Source organism: Salvelinus namaycush, chromosome 35 (genome assembly GCF_016432855.1).
Source record: "Salvelinus namaycush isolate Seneca chromosome 35, SaNama_1.0, whole genome shotgun sequence".
Taxonomy (NCBI): domain Eukaryota; kingdom Metazoa; phylum Chordata; class Actinopteri; order Salmoniformes; family Salmonidae; genus Salvelinus; species Salvelinus namaycush.
Genome location: NC_052341.1, coordinates 26,148,130 through 26,166,884, shown reverse-complemented (window position 1 = coordinate 26,166,884; position 18,755 = coordinate 26,148,130). Strand labels below are relative to the sequence as shown.

The window sequence follows — 18,755 nt, the reverse complement described above, 5'->3', positions numbered from 1 at the left end:
CACATACTGCTTTGTGTATAGGGTTGCAATGGGAGGTTTTATTATAGTTAACTTTCAAAGTTCACCTGTACTACCAATATTGTTTTAACTTTCAAGGATTTTATGGAATTTTATCACATGACATCTAGTGCCCTTTTTGGGTACTTCAGATTATCACAGGTGTCTAATTATCTCTGGCACTCGGTGGCCTTAAAATAATCAAATAAGAAGCTTTTAAAAATAAAACGGAATGATAGATGTAAATGTGTTGGCATGAAATGTCCTTTATTGTACCATGTCTGTCTTTTGTAAATGATTTGGCTTCAAACTGGTGGCAGTTGTCAAAATCAGTAGTTAAGAGTTAATTGAAAATAATGTCATTACTAAAAAAAAAAGCATCTAACCAACAATTAGACTATTTTCTCTTGAACCATATGGTCTATTAGAAAACCATGGACAATATGGGCACAGATATAAAAACCTAATACTATATGTTAATACATTTTTCATAAATATTCCGCTATACATTTCCAAAATTGCCGTAGACTATTATAAATTCTGCTAACTTTGGTAAATTACCGGTAGTTTTGCAACCCTAATTGTGTAATACTTCTCTCTCACCTCCTATAGCAACGTTCCACCGTGGCGTCTATGATCCACAGACAGGAGACTGTGGAATGTCTGCGCAAGTTCAACGCTCGGAGGAAGCTCAAGGTACACTACTGCTACTTACCCTACACGTCTCTTCCTCCTGCTTTCCTTCGCTACCTCCGCTCCTTACACCGTTCCTCCTCTTCTTCTCTACTCCCTACACCACTCCTTTTCCACCCCTACACCTCTCCTTCTCCTCTGGCTCACTATACCGCTCTACACCTCCTTTTCTCGTCTCTCTATTCCTTCTTTATTTACACGTGTCCTCCTGCTCCATTATATACCTCTCCCCCTAGACCACATCCTTTTCTCCTCATTACCCCCATAGACCACATACTTGTGTCCTCATTACCCCCCCAGACCACATCCTTTTCTCCTCATTACCCCCCCAGACCACATCCTTTTCTCATCATTACCCCCCCCTAGACCATCGTCCTTTTCTCATCATTACCCCCCCCTAGACCATTGTCCTTTTCTCATCATTACCACCCCCTAGACCATCGTCCTTTTCTCATCATTACCCCCCCCCCCCCCCAGACCATCGTCCTTTTCTCATCATTACCCCCCCCCCCCCAGACCATCGTCCTTTTCTCCTCATTACCCCCCCCCAGACCATCGTCCTTTTCTCCTCATTACCCCCCCCCCCAGACCATCGTCCTTTTCTCCTCATTACACCCCCCCCCCCAGACCATCGTCCTTTTCTCCTCATTACACCCCCCCCCCCAGACCATCGTCCTTTTCTCCTCATTACACCCCCCCCCCCCAGACCATCGTCCTTTTCTCCTCATTACACCCCCCCCCCCCCCAGACCATCGTCCTTTTCTCCTCATTACACCCCCCCCCCCCCCCCAGACCATCGTCCTTTTCTCCTCATTACACCCCCCCCCCCCCCCCAGACCATCGTCCTTTTCTCCTCATTACACCCCCCCCCCCCCAGACCATCGTCCTTTTCTCCTCATTACCCCCCCCCCCAGACCATCGTCCTTTTCTCCTCATTACCCCCCCCCCCCAGACCATCGTCCTTTTCTCCTCATTACCCCCCCCAGACCATCGTCCTTTTCTCCTCATTACACCCCCCCCCCCCAGACCATCGTCCTTTTCTCATCATTCCCCCCCCCCCCAGACCATCGTCCTTTTCTCCTCATTACACCCCCACCCCCCCCCAGACCATCGTCCTTTTCTCCTCATTACCCAGACCATCGTCCTTTTCTCCTCATTACCCCCCCCCCCCCAGACATCGTCCTTTTCTCCTCATTACCCCCCCCCCCCCCCAGACCATCGTGCTTTTCTCCTCATTACCCCCCCCCCCAGACCATCGTCCTTTTCTCCTCATTACCCCCCCCCCCAGACCATCGTCCTTTTCTCCTCATTACACCCCCCCCCCAGACCATCGTCCTTTTCTCCTCATTACACCCCCCCCCCCCCAGACCATCGTCCTTTTCTCCTCATTACACCCCCCCCCCCCCCAGACCATCGTCCTTTTCTCCTCATTACCCAGACCATCGTCCTTTTCTCCTCATTACCCCCCCCCCCCAGACATCGTCCTTTTCTCCTCATTACCCCCCCCCCCCCCCCAGACATCGTCCTTTTCTCCTCATTACCCCCCCCCCCAGACATCGTCCTTTTCTCCTCATTACCCCCCCCCCCAGACCATCGTCCTTTTCTCCTCTGTCTTTATGACTCATCTCTCCTTTCTGTCTTTCTCTCCTAGGGAGCGATCCTCACCACCATGCTGGTGTCCAGAACCTTCTCAGGTGGGTGTGTCTCCTCCCTCGCTCCAGTTAGAGTAAGGGGGGAGGACAGATGGAGCTCTACTCCCTCCTTCCCTCTCCTCCTCGGTGGAGACCACCTAATGTAGGTTTTTAGGCCGAGTATGTGTGTGTGTGAGTGAGTACTCAAAGAAGTGTGTGTTCAGGACACCTGTTCTGAAGGAGAGGAGGAGGTGAAAGGAGCTCCTCTGCAAGTTCTGAGCAGATGTCATAAAGGTGTCAGTACACAGAGGTGCTAGAAGGAGGTCATTGATTCTAGAATTGCAGACTGTTTTCTAGATTCTAGAATTCCAGCAGTACTGTGTTTTTAGATTCTGTGTGTTCTATATCTGTCTCTAACGCACCTCTCTCTCCCCTTGTCGGCTCTGGAGTGTGTGCGGTTCACTCAGGAGTGGTGGATGTCTGTCTGGTGTCACAAAGGGCACTATTTTAAGGCTCTACTTTCACTCTTCTGCTACTTAAGATGATTAGGAATATAACGATTCACCGATTTCAAACTGTTTAAGATAGGACTGCATCGGTCCGCGGACTCCAAACCGATCCAAATGTAGCATGCATCGGTCAGAAAAACGATTCGAGCGTTATGCATTTTTTTCTCATATTAGTTTCTTTCTACCTTCTGAAAATACCTATTTTATGACAACTGATGCGTCCTCTCCTGTCGAACTAAGCATGTAACTGCATTGACAGTCATTGATCTACAAGTCATTTTGCATGCCGAACAAGCCCAGGCAATATCAGTAACCTAGTCAAACTGTGCCCAGCTCCGTACGGTAGGCAGCCATCTTGCCACATCTGCGCGACACCTTCAGCATTCAAATGCTGAAATGGCTTACCTGATATTAGGCTTTATTAGTTAAGTGACAACCTAATGTAATTTGTTATCTGTGCACTGTTAAAAGTAAGCTACCGGAGACTCATCTGGCTATAGGCTACCCACTGAACGGGGCTTACAATAGATTTCATTTTGATTGTTCAGGTTCATCATCAGCAATAGTTTTGGTAGTTTGGTTTAAACAATCAGTGTTTATGGTCGTTTTTAGATATACAGGGTGAAGGTGATCATTTCCATAAGAAGACCGCAATCACTTTGCGAGACGCTGCATGGCAAAAGCGGGAGGCGAAAAGCAGCTCACTAGACTTCCAAATGGTCAAAACCATTTGATTTTGAGATGAAGGTAGAATCCAAAGTTGACTATATATTAATAGCTCATTTGTAAACTAATATTGATGCATTACTAGCTCAAACGCTTAATCTGCAAAAATGACAAGTTTAATTAGAGGGTGATGGTGATTTCAGAACCAAAGTGGGGGGGACAAAATGTAGGCTATGTTGCCCCCCTTAATCTGGTAGTGGGGTTGTAGATGCCTAGTCTCCCTTATGGCTCATCTCAAGCGCCTACATATACATACAGAATTTACACACACATACAGACAGATCCAGGTCAGAGAGGCCCAGCTCAGGAGCTCCATCTGCAGCAGATTTGAAATTAGAATGGAAAATGAACGTGTTTATGCAACAAATGTTACTGCATCGATTTGTTCTCTAATCAAATCGGATCGTTTCAAACTAAAACATATCGGTGTCCTTGTATCGAATTGTCTTGAAGTGGAAAGATGCTCATCTCTAGGGTGAAGACCTGGCTTTAAGGGAATAGGATTTTTGCGTCCTAAATGGCATCCTACTCCTCGTATAGTGCACTACTTTTGGCTACTATATGGACAATAGGGTGTCATTTGAGATTGGTCACTGTATTGGGTTAGGCCAGCCCAGATTTGAATAGCTTCTCCCAACCTGAGTATTTCTGTCCAATAGTGGGCCGGCAGCATGCCAACCCTGCTGCTGTGTCCTCCACCGCCTCGCTGGCGCAGGAAGGTACGTCACAGAGACACGCCCTCTTACTTCCTCTACACACACTTCCTGCTTCCTGTCTAAGTCCCTCCCACTTCATTCTATAAGGGAGCACCATGTGCTTTTTTCTAAAGAGGAGCACCAGGTTATCTGGCCCCTTTCTTTCCTGAATGCAGCTCACGTTAGCCTGAAACACATACACACTCATGTGAGACCATATGGGTGTTTTTAAGGATGACGCTAATACCATGGACACACAGGCTAAACACATCTAACTCTACACATACTGTCAACAATACCACTTAGCCTCATGTCAACATCAGAAATCATCAAATTCATTAGCCTTACCATATCAACCCCCCTCCCCACCCTCTTTTGGTTACGGCCATGAGAGGGGGTTGAGGGTGGCGGGATGGGGGGGGGGGGGTGTGTGTATCTGTGGCGACTGACTGACTGGGGGATGGACAGGAGCAGAGGAGGCATGCTGCCATCGTCTGACCTGGGTAAAGAGGGGAGAGTGGGTGGACTAAGGTCAGCGATCCCATGCGGACTAGGAAACGGTATAATGTTTCTGGAAGGGTTGGATAGGTGCAAGCCACAGCAAATTTCACCCAGCCGATCATAGGGAAAATTGGAGCTACTACCATATTATTTACACCTATCAGATCCTTTCAGATCTACACAAGTGTCTCTAGGAAGTAGGGTAATAGTAGTATTGACCCAATATCAAGCGTGGGGGAGCTCCCCTGAGCGTGCGATTGATGCTCTGGTTCTGCATGAGGATGGTTGACAGAGCTATATGCCAGAACCCTCCAATCACAGGGCTCTCCTCTGAGAGTGGACCAATCGCCTGCCAGTAAGTCCTGAAGACGGATGACATCATCGCCCTATGAAAGGCATCTGCAGCTTAGCCTCCCTGCGATTTCACTGCTTTCCCCTCCACTGTGTATGGCTGAGGCAGACTTTGCTCTCTGCTTATGACCCTCCATCTTACCCAGTCACATTGTCACACTGTAGCCCAGATTAATTACAGTGTGAACAATGTTCCCTTGCTGCATGTGGACTTGTATTCCCTATACAATCCGTTTCCCTTCCATTCTCTACTCCCTGAAGTGTGCACTCGTTCACTTTCCCTCCCAGAGGTAAAAGGATTGGATTGGTATGAGTGCACACTTGGACACTTACAAGTTACTTCCTGTCTTCCTTGAAATAGCCACTGATCTGACGTGACTGGACAGAGGAAAGGGAAGATGTTAGACAATGGCCACGTTCTAGTTAATTGCATTGCAAATGCCTGTCTGCCAGATCTCAGGTGTTTTAACATGTCAGCTAATCTGATGCCCGACTGTGAGGATGTGGCATGCAGCCATTGGTTGATGCAATGCACCATTGCAATGTAGTTGGCCTGTGACGCGACCGATATGTCCGACGAAGATGTTGGAACGGGGACCATGCTTGCCCGCCCTGTCGGTAGTTGGGTAGAAGACGTGGCAGGTGTCAACGGTTAACCAATCAAGGCCCAGCTCTGTTCTGCTGTTTGCTGAATGGAAGCTATGCACCTTTGGAACTGTTGTTGATGTGGATGCTGCATGGCTGGTCCACTGCGTGTTCCAGCCGTTCCGCTGTGTGATATAAAGTGCATGGCATGGAAGAGCTCTGATCAAGGCTGCAACCCCAAGACGGAGCAGCTATCTGCTCCGCCCGCCGCTCCGCTAGGGCGCAAGACTGTTCCCTGTCGATACTGCCACACAGTAAGAACACACACACACCAGCAGTGCACGAACCACCACCGACAACCGATGCCTGCTGCCTAAAACATCTCCCACCCTCCCTCCCTCTCCTTGTTTCTCTCACTCTGATAATGCACCACTGAGACTTCTCTTTCCATCTCTTTTCTTCCCGCTCTCTCCCACTTGTTAACGGAAGGTAAGGAACCCCAAGAGATTGCATGCATCCCAGAATTGCGTGTGTGTGTCCGTAATACTTAAAAAGCAGTTGGGACAGCAGCAAAGTGAAATGCTTTAGATGAGACCAGAGTGAGATGACTGACTGGAGCCTCCTAAAGGAAATCAATAGTTTACAGTAACGTGTCTAAACATCCGCCTCTTCTCTATAGCACGCTCATTCTCCCTGAAGTGTGCGCTTGTTCACTCCCCTTCGTGGAATAGAATGCCTCTGGTGTCAGGAATATGGTGGGATACGCCCTTAAGTCCATGTTCACACCAATCCAATGCTTTTAAGTCCATGAAAGGGTAGTTATTAAGTACACACTGCCGGCAGAAGGTGTGGAGAATCAGACTGCGGTCTAGGAGTGGTTGTTGCTTGACTTGGACCAGGTTGGATGAATGTGAGTGAAGTGACTGGAGAGATGTTTGAAGTCCAGTGCAACTCTCTTCTTATGCTGTATTCCCCTCTCTTTACAGCATGCAAAAGTTTACTGAACAAGAAGGCGGATGCTGCTAAGGTAATGGGTTAAGTCTGATGTCGTGTAGCTGTCACACACACTCCCTCTTCCTCTCTCTCTCTTTGGCTCACAGGGGTAGTGAAGAGATTGTTTGATTACTTGATTTAGTGGAGAATTAAAGGCTGCTGTATTTATAGAGGGAAATGAAGAAAGATATTACTCTTCATTTTGTTAATTTTGTGTGTCTCAGCCCACGACCAACAACAACAGTAAGAACAGCATCGTGAGCGCTATAAATGCCATGAAGGACAACAGCATGGCTGCCTCACAGATGGTACAGAACCTTTACCTCCTCTCATCCCCTGTTCCCCTCCTAGTTCCCTAACCTTCTAGCACCCTAGCCTGCTCTGCTCCCTCCATTACCCTCATTGTATCTCTCTTCCTAGCACCCTAACCTCCTAGCACCTTAAAGTCCATACTCCCTTCCTAGCCTCCTAACTCGGCCCCCTAACCTTCATTCTCTTCCTAGTGGTCTTTTGTCTCTGTTGGCTGGAGTCTAAGATTGCTTCACGTTTGACCCTTCACAAACCTCTAAACCCTTCCCACACCAGCCTACATCTTAATATCAACTCGCACCCTAACCTCCAGGCACTTGTACAGACCTGGGTGTGTAACCAGACTTTTAACTCTATGCTCCTCTTCTACCAGGAATCTCAAAATACAGTGGTTGCTACTGATGGGATCAAGGTGAGGGTGTTTGTGTGCAGAATTAGGTTAACAACATATGAATAAGGCTCACTATGTGTTGTTAACCCCCCCCCCCCCCCCCTTCTCTTTCTCTAGGGTTCTACAGAGAGTTGCAACACAAATGAGGATGAGGATATGAAAGGTAGGGAAATTACACTTATCTTTCTTCTCCGCTTGCTTGCTCTTCTCTCTCTCCTTTTGCTTTGTTCTCTCTCTGTGATCTAACCATATAGTTTCTGATAGATCTTCCTGTGCTCTGTAGCTAGCAGTGTGCTAAGGTTTGTGTGTGTGTGTGTGACTCACCCGTGTATATGTGTGTACGTGCGTGCCTACGTGTTTGTGTGTGTGCATTATTTGCGTGTGCGTGCCTGTGTGTGGATTCTAATCTAGGGGACAGCGTTGTGATGATGAGTCAGGGCAGTGCAACAGAGGAGATGCCCTCCCTACTGACCTCGTCTGACAACTCGCCTGCCAGTAAGTGTTTTCACGGCAACCATAACCTTTCGGGGACGTCCCTGGCAAAGACCCCACTCTTCCTGCCCTTTTTGCCTCTTTTCCCCTGTGCGTCTCCGACCTGTGTCTTTTTTTCCTAGCCTCCCTCTTTTTTTCCTAGCCTTCAACATTGGGAATCTCTCCTCTCTACCCTTTTTTTCTTGCTGAATCCCAAACCATTCCCTTCCCCTTCCTCTCACCCCTCTGCCTTCCATTTGCACATTCACACTTGCCTCCACCACATGCACAAGTGCTCCAAAGCTGAGTAGTTTTTCCACTATAGTCATTTAGCAAATAAAAACCTGCCGAGTCACTCTTATCTTAAAAAGCGTGCCAAGTTACAACAAGTTACGTATCTTCCGTAGATTCTCACCAGATTGTCAGAGAGAACTCCATTGGTAACTACCTAGCTAGCTTGTAATCCTGGAAGTGTAGCCAGCCCTATAAAGAGATGTATGTAATAATTGTTAGTAGTGATGGGGGGAGGAGAATCAGTACAGTTACATATCGCAATATTATTTTGGGATGATATCTCCATGTTCGACTCCGGTGTTTTTCATCCTATAGCTTGTTTTCATGTTAATCTTTTTTAATAGTGAGCCAACATGTTTTCAGCACTTATTTCTCTGACTGATCATAACTGGTTTTCTCTTGTCTCTCTGCAGCAGACCTATAGTGAGCAATATATTTAGAACGTCAAATCGCTCAAATAATATCGCAGTATCGAATCGTAATACATATAGAATCGCAATACATATATTGGCACCGAAGTCACTTGATAATATTGTATCGTGAGGTCCCTGGCAATTCCCAGCCCTAGTTGTTAGCTAAGAAATGGTAACGTTATACATACAAATGTTTGGGGTTAAGATGGAATTGGCTGATGTCATTGAGATGAACAGATTAAAATGAAACTCGATTTTCAGATGAGTTTCAAATGAAAATAACAATTACATTTAATGCATTTTGGAGTAGATTTTCCTTTCTTTTTTTTGTCAGCAGAAGTAACCTTCTCAGTCGTTCGACAAAAATAATCCCGGACCGCCCTAGGAAGACCCTCCCCCCCACCACCTCTACGTGAACCACTGCTGCTGAAAACAATCCTTGGGGAAACACTGCTCAGGGAGTGAAAAGTATTGAGGATATAGGGGCTAATTTGACCCTTAAGATAGACACTTTGAATTCATACAAAAGAATGGTGTGCCTAATTATGTCACTTGCATTTGTTTGCGTCCCATTTCAAGGCTTGGCACGTGACAAAATGTAATACCTCCCAAATTAAGTATTTCACTGTTACTGAAGTTCATATCTTGTAAAACGACAAGGGGAATTTATATATATTTATTAACGCTTGATTATTATTTAAATGTAAAACATGAATTGCATAATTTAAGAAGTTGATGGGTTTATTGGATTTCGCACCACTCTGAAAGTCTCCCTCGTGTGACAACAAAGGGCCCTCTGAGCGAGTTGGTTGGGGCGAGGGGCTGGTTTGGTATGGTCTCTCAATCTTCACTGCGTCCTGAGAAACGGGACCCCCCCACTCCTTCTCCTACAGTTGTGTTTGTGTGTCTCTATCAGGGGATGGTGAAGAAGAGGAGTCTCCTACTCTTATTCCTCTCCTTCTCTCTCGCCGTCCTCCGGGTGTTCTAGTGTTATCCTTCTCTCTTTTCCACTTTCTCCCACAGTGTTGCTCTTTACTTCCCCCCCCTCTCTCAAAACACTGCTCTTCTATTGGCCAGTGCTCGTACAAGCGCTGAGCCAATGGCAGGCATCGGTTCTGCTTCTCAGTGCTGCTTGGACATTCGTCCTTTGTGTATTGTCAGTTTTCATAGAGAGAAGTGTGTTTCTGCACTGTGATAGAATATAATAGAATGAAGTGGAGTAGAATGAAGGGACATGTAGTTTAATATCACGATCTAGTCAATACATTTCTTAATCAGCTGAGCTTCTCAGAGCCCCTCCACCCCACCCCCAAACAGTCTGTCTGTTTCAATGTCTTAGCGAACTAACATCATTCATTACTGTTCATGTTGTGTGTGAGTGGTATGCACGTGTCTGACTGCGTACGTGTGTGTTGACCATGCGTTGTGTGTTCCAGCTGTTCCTCTGCATGATGTAAAGCGCATGGCGTGGAACAGCTCTGATCAAGGCTCCAACCCCGAGTCAGGGCACGCTCAATCTGCTTCCCCTGCTGCTCTGCTAGGGAGCAACGCTGTCCCTGTCACAGTCAATACCACCACACAGCACAGTAAGAACACACACCGAGAGAGAGGGAGAGAAGCAGTTACATGCACTCATACAAGGGAGATACTGTATGCACACCACATAGAACAGACACACAAACTCATGACAGAGTTGGAGCACCCACTAGTAGGGAGTTGTCCATTGTTAGATGTCAGAGAGAGAAAAGGGAGCGAGAGAGAGAGTGGAATACATAGAAAGAGTGAGGGAAGACAGTACAGCTATAGTGGAGGGTGAGTAGTGAAGTTGCTCCTATTTAGCTAGATCGCTGAACTTCCATCTCTCTTCTCCCATTTTTGTTCTTTCTCTCCCCCCTTTCTCTCCCTTTCTCTCCCTCTAGCTCGTAAGCAGGAGATCATCAAGATAACTGAACAGCTGATTGAAGCCGTGAACAATGGAGACTTTGAGGCCTACACGTGAGTACAGCTACGTTGTTTCACACGTCTGATTACTGAATTACTAGCGTTAGTCTCTCTCTCTCTTGCTCGCTCTTCTCCTCCCCCATCAGGAGGATCTGTGATCCAGGTCTGACCTCCTTTGAGCCTGAAGCTCTGGGGAACCTGGTGGAGGGCATGGACTTCCACAAGTTCTACTTTGAAAACTGTGAGTCTCTCTTTTGTTCTGTCACAAACAGTGCATTCGGAAAGTTTTCAGACCCTTTGACTTCTTCCACATTTTGTTACGTTACAGCCTTATTCTAAAACGTATTACATAATTTTTTCCCCTCATCAATCTACGCACAATACCTCAATGAAAAAGTCAGAAACAGGTTTTTAGAAATGCATAGGTATAGAAAAAATATTCAAACAGATTCCTTATTTACATAAGTATTCAGACCCTTTGCTATGAGACTCGAAATTGAGCTCAGGTGCATCCAGTTTCCATTGATCATCCTTGAGATGTTTCTACAACTTGATTGGAGTCCACCTGTGGTCAATTCAATCGATTGGACATGATTTGGAAAGGCGCACACCTGTCTATGTAAGGTCCCACAGTTGACAGTGCATTTCAAAGCAAAAACCAAGCCATGAGGTCGAAGGAATTGTCCGTAGAGTTCCGAGACAGGATCGTGTCGAGGCACAGATCTGAGGAAGGGTACCAAAAAATGTCTGCAGTATTGAAGGTCCCCAAGAACACAGTGGCCTCCATCATTCTTAAAAGGACGAAGTTTGGAACCACCAAGACTCTTCCTAGAGCTGGCCACCCAGCCAAACTGAGCAATCTGGGGAGTCGGACCTTGGTCAGGGAAGTGACCAAGAACCTGATCGTCACTCTGACAGAGATTGAGAATTCCTCTGTGGAGATGGGAGAACCTTCCAGAAGGACAACCATCTCTGCAGCACTCCACCAAGCAGGCCTTTATGGTAGAGTGGCCAGACTGAAGCCACTCTTCAGTAAAAGGCACATGATAGCCTTCTTGGAGATGCCCAAAGGCAAAGGACTCTGACCATGCATATCGAGATTCTCTGGTCTGATGAAACCAACATTGAACTATTTGGCCTGAATGCTAAGCGTCATGTCTGGAGGAAACCTGGCACCATCCCTACAGTGAAGTGTGGTGGCAGCATCATACTGTGGGGATGTTTTTCAGCGGCAAAGTACAGAGATCCTTGATGAAAACCTGCTCCAAAGCGCTCAGGACCTGACTGGGGCGTAGGTTCACCTTCAAACAGGACAACGACCCTAAGCACACAGCCAAGACAACGCTGGAGTGGCTTTGGGACAAGTCTCTGAATTTCCTTGAGTGGCCGAGCCAAAGCCCGGACTTAAACCCCATCGAACATCTCTGGAGATACCTGAAAATAGCTTTGCAGCGACGCCTCATCCAACCTGACAGCTTGAGAGAATCTGCAGAGGAGAATGTCAGAAACTCCCCAAATACAGGTGTCCCAAACTTGTAGCGTCATACTCAAGAAGACTTGTAGGCTGTAATCACTGCCAAATGTGCTTCAAAGTACTTATGTAAATATCAAATCAAATCAAATTTTATTTGTCACATACACATGGTTAGCAGATGTTAATGCGAGGTGTAGCGAAATGCTTGTGCTTCTAGTTCCGACAATGCAGTAATAACCAACAAGTAATCTAACCTAACAATTCCACAACTACTACCTTATACACACAAGTGTAAAGGGATAAAGAATATGTACATAAAGATATATGAATGAGTGATGGTACGGAACGGCATAGGCAAGATGCAGTAGATGGTATAGAGTACAGTATATACATATGATGAGTAATGTAGGGTATGTAAACATAAAGTGGCATAGTTTAAAGTGGCTAGTGATACATGTGTTACATAAAGATGGCAAGATGCAGTGGATGATATACAGTACCCTACATTACTCATCGTATATGTATATACTGTATGTAAACATTATATTAAGTGGCATTGTTTAAAGTGGCTAGTGATACATTTTTACATAATTTCCATCAATTCCCATTATTAAAGTGGCTGGAGTTGAGTCAGTATGTTGGCAGCGGCCACTAAATGTTAGTGGTGGCTGTTTAACAGTCTGATGGCCTTGAGATATAAGCTGTTTTTCAGTCTCTCGGGTCCCTGCTTTGATGCACCTGTACTGACCTCGCCTTCTGGATGATAGCGGGGTGAACAGGCAGTGGCTCGGGTGGTTGTTGTCCTTGATGATCTTTATGGCCTTCCTGTGACATCGGGTGGTGTAGGTGTCCTGGAGGGCAGGTAGTTTGCCCCCGGTGATGCGTTGTGCAGACCTCACTACCCTCTGGAGAGCCTTACGGTTGTGGGCGGAGCAGTTGCCGTACCAGGCGGTGATACAGCCCGACAGGATGCTCTCGATTGTGCATCTATAGAAGTTTGTGAGTGCTTTTGGTGACAAGCCGAATTTCTTCAGCCTCCTGAGGTTGAAGAGGCGCCTCTGCGCCTTCTTCACAACGCTGTCTGTGTGGGTGGACCAATTCAGTTTGTCCGTGATGTGTACACCGAGGAACTTAAAACTTTCCACCTTCTCCACTACTGTCCCGTCGATGTGATATAGACTGAAATATGATATTTCAGTCTTGTGTACATTTTTTGCAAATGTATTAAAAATATGTCTTATGCTTTGTCGTTATGGGGCATTGTGTGTGGATTGAGGGGTAAAAAATTATTTAATCAATTTTAGAATAAGGCTGTAACCTAACAAAATGTGAAAGTCAAGGGGTCTGAATAATTTCCGAATGCACTGTACATGCAAACACACTTGCATACAACGAATGAGTTCAGCAGAAAGATCCAAACATGTTTTATCTTTGTGTTCCTACAGTGCTGAGTAAGAACAGTAAGCCGGTCCACACCACCCTGCTGAACCCCCACGTTCACCTGATTGGAGAGGAGGCTGCCTGCATCGCCTACATCCGCCTCACGCAATTCGTCGACGGTCAGGGACGCCCCCGTTCCAGCCAATCGGAGGAGACCAGGGTGTGGCATCGCCGTGACAGCAAGTGGCTCAACGTCCACTTCCACTGCTCTGGGGCTCCGGCCGCACCGCTGCAGTGAACTGGTACACACACACACACACACACACACACACTTACACTTACACTTACACTTTTAACCTTTTGAATGTTCTAAAGTATCTCGCTTTCTCTCAGGTGTCCAAACGCTCCAGGCTGTTGGAGTGTGAGTTTTGGGGCGTGTTTTCGGCGTGTGTTTTGGGGGCGTGTCCTCTTTGTGGGTTGACCAATGCCAGGAGCCCGGCCGGGCAAGACTGCACCCTCTCCAACACCAACCAATCCAGTCTCTCCTTTGATCCGCTGGGGGCCGGCCAAGTGTGGATTCCGCCCCTGTGGGATGATGCATGCATCTGACGGCCAATAGGAGGGCTCGTCCTTTGACTTCTGACCCCCTCCCACCCGGCAGCCATTTTGTCTCCCGTCCATGGCCGCCATTTTGAGATGAGAGGAGCGGGGAGGAACGGGTTCATGAACTTGTTATGAGAATGAGTATACAGTGTAATATATGACTAGTACAAGATAACACCCAACCCTAACAAGCATTTATATATACGATGAGAGGAGAGTGTGTGTGATGGTAGTAGATGACATGGGAAAAAATAATCTCCGGAGCAGGATTTGCTCTCTTTCCCAGAGAATGTAAATGGAGAATTCCCAAGCAGAATTCTATTTGGAAGGACAGTTGTTTCAATCAGAAATATGTAAGAACCTGATGCGAGAAACTTGATATCAAAAGGTGAAGCACCAAAGTGTAGAACTTTAGGCTTTGTAGGAGTTTGTTGTTTTGTTTTTTATTTGTTTTGAAGGGAAGGTAGGGGTGCATTCCAGAGCACTGTTTCTGTTGTGTTTTTAGCCTTGTTTACGTTGCGTTTCTGTGGACTGAGTCTGATGTAGTCAATTTTAAGCGACTGAGTTAAAAAAAATAAGTTTTGTGAAAGTGAAACTGCAGTATGTACCTGCTGTCTGTTTTATTGTTCTGCAGTGGGAGATGGCAAATTTGGGGGAAAGGCATCTGCATTTTAAATGTTTTCCTTCTTCCTCTCCCCCTTGTCCTCCTTTTTTTTCTTTTTTTTTTCCTAAGAGTCTTCTCCCTTTTTTTTTGTCCCTCCATTCTCCGTTTCTCACTCCCACCCCCTGGCTGTGTATACATGGCGTGTGTGTGATTGTACATAACATGTACGTGTGTCTAAGAGTCACTCAGAGAGCATGACAAAGGGGTGGACACTTGTCTAACACACACCAACCAGCTCTAGTCCCATGTCCATGTTACTGACACCATTTTGACAACCTCTGACCTCTACACACACATGTATACCAACACATACACCTCCCAAATTCTTATTTCAACCTGATGTCCTGAGCTGTCAGTCTCATAATATCCTGTGTAAATACATATCGTGCACACACTTGCGCACACACACTGTGGTGTCAGGTTTTGTAACGTATCTTCACCACTGCAGTGCCCATGGTGAAACCCTGGCACTTTTGTTCGTGTTTTCGTCCCATTAGTAACTGTCTCTCCCTCTGTTTGAGCAGTCTGTTTATCTGTGTGAATGTGTGTTTCTGAGTGTGTATATATGTGTGGGTCTCTGTTTGCTGGTTTGGGTGTTGTTGACAGTTTAAAAAAAAAAAAAAATGTTTCTCTGCTTTTTGGAAAGTTGTGCATTCTATACGCGCGCACACACTAAAGTTAGGCCAACTATTAAACTGATCAGACTAGCTGGTTAGAATATAACAGGGATGGAAGGGACTGAATTCAATAAGTTGTTGAGGATATAAATCTGTTACACACACACACAGGAGGAAATGGAGGGTAAACGAGGAGACAACTGAATTTTTATTGATTACCAGTAAATTTATAAATTTTATTTCACCCAGACAGTGGGATTTTAGTCCTTATATTGCCCATTCAGGTGGAGGGAAGTGTTCAGAGAAGTATTTGTGGAGTTAAACCAGAGAGCAATGTATGCATGTTTCAGTTTAAGCATCTCTACCGTGCACCTACCTGAACTAGGACGGAGGATAGGGTATATAATAACTATCATATTTGCATATTTTGAAATGAAGAAAAATAAGAACTCCGCCTCCGTCCAGCATATTAAATAGGTGACATGAGATAATAAAATAAACAAAAAATACTATTTAATTACAAAAAGGATTGAGGAGCCTTAGCTTGTTATGAAGCTCATTGTCAGTACTCTCCCTGCGTTGTGATGTTAACCTGTCGGGCTGCGCTTTCTTTCCCCAGCAGTCGTTGGATGCTGGAGTTTCTTTGCATGATCATGATGTACGGTAAATTAAAACCATGAATTGAGGACGATCAAATGTTTGTCTAATTGTTAGTAGGTCCTTTATCATAGCTTTGTTATTCTTCGAAACTTGGATCTTGAAAGTATTTAATAAAAATACTATTTCAGCACCGTTTTGTCTCCGTGTCTCTTTTAATGTAAAACTAGGGGCTAGATTATATCAGGCCTGCGTTAGCCGCCACACAGCGGATATTTTGGAAGTGTCGGAGGTGGAACTGCGTTAGAGCTGTAAAATCCACAAGCGGCTCCTAGCATTGGCTTTTTGCGGAAACTGCCATTGGATTCAACGAAACCACCCAATTTTGTAATCTGACAAAATCCTATACAGTGGCCTTAATTCATGCAGCTGCATTACAAGTTAAAAAACGTTATTGTATGATGTTCTATTGTCTACACCTCGATTAGACTGATAGGCTATACATCCACATCCAAATGTACATGAAAGCATGCATCAGACTCCAATTTCTAGCTCTGTTTTGAACTTCTAACTGTAGGGATAGTAGGGGAGTGGTTTGTGGCATGAGCAGTCACTACCCTATTTGTCAGCTCATACCACAGTTACACTTCCAAAACATCCACTATGTGGATGTCTGCTAACGAGGTTTAAGGCTTGATCTGATTAAATCGAGGCCTAGGTGTTCCAATGTCCTGCTAACCCTTAGAATGCACGCCCAGTAGATTGCCTCTAAGTGGTGTGCTAGGGAAGGCGTAGTGTTTGCTGGTTTTTCCTTTCAATTAAGACCGAGACAATAATTAGTGACCATCAATCAAGTACAAGGGAAAAGCGAAACCCAGCAGACACTCGGCCTTCTGTGGAATGAGTTTGACGTGCCCTAAAGCTATTGATAGTGTGTCTGTCAGACCTTTTAAGTCTTATTTAAAGCTTTCCTGTCCTGTTGTTCTCATGGAAGGTGACTCTAGCCTATGCCTATTTAGGGCAGTATTGGAACCTTATTTAAGGCATACTCCTGTGTGTAACCTTATTTAAGGCGGACTGTGTATTCCTGTGTGTGTCTGAGATGTAGGACAAGTCTCTTGGTCCCTGTCTTCTCTGTGATTAATGAGGACACTGCTGCAGGTCAGCTTCTACACACACACACACACCCCACCACCATCAAATACACACGTTCATGAACACACACACATATACTAGTACTGACACACAGGTTTACCAACCAACTTACCATCACCTTTCCAGCATGCTATTTATCTCTCTGGCCATCTGCCTCTATCACTCTTGTTCTCTACCTTTCTGTCTTCTCAAAGGTCACAAACATCATGTAGACATGAGCTGGGAATAGATAGCCTGAGCTCATTCTCAAGTCTTTCCTCAATTCCTCGTCTCTCATCTCGTCTTCTTCCCGCCTCAAAATGTCAGAGGGAAAAGAGAAGGTCCGAGGGTCCTCCTCCACCAATCTTGACACTTAGCTTGAATACTCCCCTTGTTTACTGACTAGGTCATGATATTAAAGTACATGTCCCTTCATTCTACTCCCTGCTCTACTTTACTCTATTATATTCTATCACAGTGCAGAAACACACTTCTCTCTATGAAAACTGACAATACACAAAGGATGAATATCCAAGCTGCACTTTGAGAAGCAGAGGCAGCGGGGGGGGGACAAGAGGAAAGACTATTGAGAATTACCCCTGGTCTCCACAGGGAACTTGAGTCATATTGTCATTGTACAATATGACCTGGTGCCCTGGGCTAAGATACAGCTCTCAAGGTCAGCCACTGAAGAACAGTTCTATCTGAGGCCAAAAGGAGGCGTTAGCGCTTCATATACTTAAAAGAACAGGGAACAGATCAGCATTAATAAATGCAGAAAACCTGCCGTTTCTGTCAGATGAATGATGTATGATTCTGTAGAATTAGATAACATATTTAGAGAGAGAACTAGATACCAGTCACTCATTCCTTCTTAGAGCTTAGTCAAGTATTTATTTTGTTTAACCTTCACATTAGATTAAACAGTATACCATGAACGTTAGACATCTTGATATACATTGAGAATACAAAACATTAGGAACACCTTCCTAATATTGAGTTGCGCTCCCCTTTGCCCTCAGAACAGCCTCAATTCGTCGGGGCATGGACTCTACAAGGTGTCAAAGGCAATCCACAGGGATGCTGGCCCATGTTAAATCCAATGCTTCCCACAGCTGTGTCAAGTTGGCTGGATGTCCTTTGGGTGGTGGACCATTCTTGATGCACATGGGAAACTGTTGAGTGTGAAAAACCCAGCAGCTTGGCAGTTCTTGACACTCAAACCGGTGTGCCTGGCACCTACTACCATACCCGGTTCAAAGGCATTTAAATCTTTTGTATGGCCCATTGAATGGCACACCATGTCTCAATTGTCTCAAGGCTTAAAAATGATTATTTAACCTGTCCTCTCCTTCATCTACTCTGATTAAAGTGGATTTAACAAGTGACATCAATAAGGGATATCTTTCGCCTGGATTCACCAGGTCAGTCTATGTCATGTCCCTAATGTTTTGTACTCTCAGTGTACATAGCTAGGCAAACAGAACATGACGTAGGATCAACATTTTCAGTTCTCTCAACAAGTTTCCTAGGCCATGTGATTGACGGGGGAGATGACCAATGAGTTTTCATCATCAGTTAACCCAATTTCAAATAACACTGAGTTTCTCAGGGAAGGTGTAGCCAATGAAAGAGTACATATGAGACCTGGCCTCCACATTATAGAAGGAGATCTGATCCTCCTCATAATCCACAAACACCCCTACCTTCTGGGGCTTCGCCAAGAAGAAAGTGACACGGGAACAGCTGAAGGCCTCATACTCATCCCTCAGTCCCACATTCCAGT

The 18,755-nt window shown here is 45.5% G+C and overlaps 1 protein-coding gene across 10 annotated transcripts in view; it reads left to right on the top strand.

Moving 5' to 3' along the window:
- Positions 1–16,031, top strand: part of LOC120030077 (calcium/calmodulin-dependent protein kinase type II subunit gamma-like) — a 37,911-nt gene extending 21,880 nt beyond the window's left edge. Inside the window, exons 11-23 of one of the 10 annotated variants that reach the window (XM_038975400.1) lie at positions 610–693; positions 2,342–2,384; positions 4,216–4,275; positions 6,675–6,715; positions 6,906–6,989; positions 7,364–7,402; positions 7,499–7,544; positions 7,793–7,876; positions 9,996–10,145; positions 10,479–10,554; positions 10,647–10,741; positions 13,420–13,656; positions 13,748–16,031. In XM_038975400.1, the coding sequence (XP_038831328.1) occupies positions 610–693; positions 2,342–2,384; positions 4,216–4,275; positions 6,675–6,715; positions 6,906–6,989; positions 7,364–7,402; positions 7,499–7,544; positions 7,793–7,876; positions 9,996–10,145; positions 10,479–10,554; positions 10,647–10,741; positions 13,420–13,652 (1,035 nt within the window). In that variant the 3' untranslated portion in view covers positions 13,653–13,656; positions 13,748–16,031. The remainder of the gene's footprint in view (positions 1–609; positions 694–2,341; positions 2,385–4,215; positions 4,276–6,674; positions 6,716–6,905; positions 6,990–7,363; positions 7,403–7,498; positions 7,545–7,792; positions 7,877–9,995; positions 10,146–10,478; positions 10,555–10,646; positions 10,742–13,419; positions 13,657–13,747) is intronic. The other 9 variants (XM_038975401.1, XM_038975402.1, XM_038975404.1 and 6 more) reach the window with 9 other exon arrangements.
- The last annotated feature ends 2,724 nt before the right edge of the window (positions 16,032–18,755 follow it).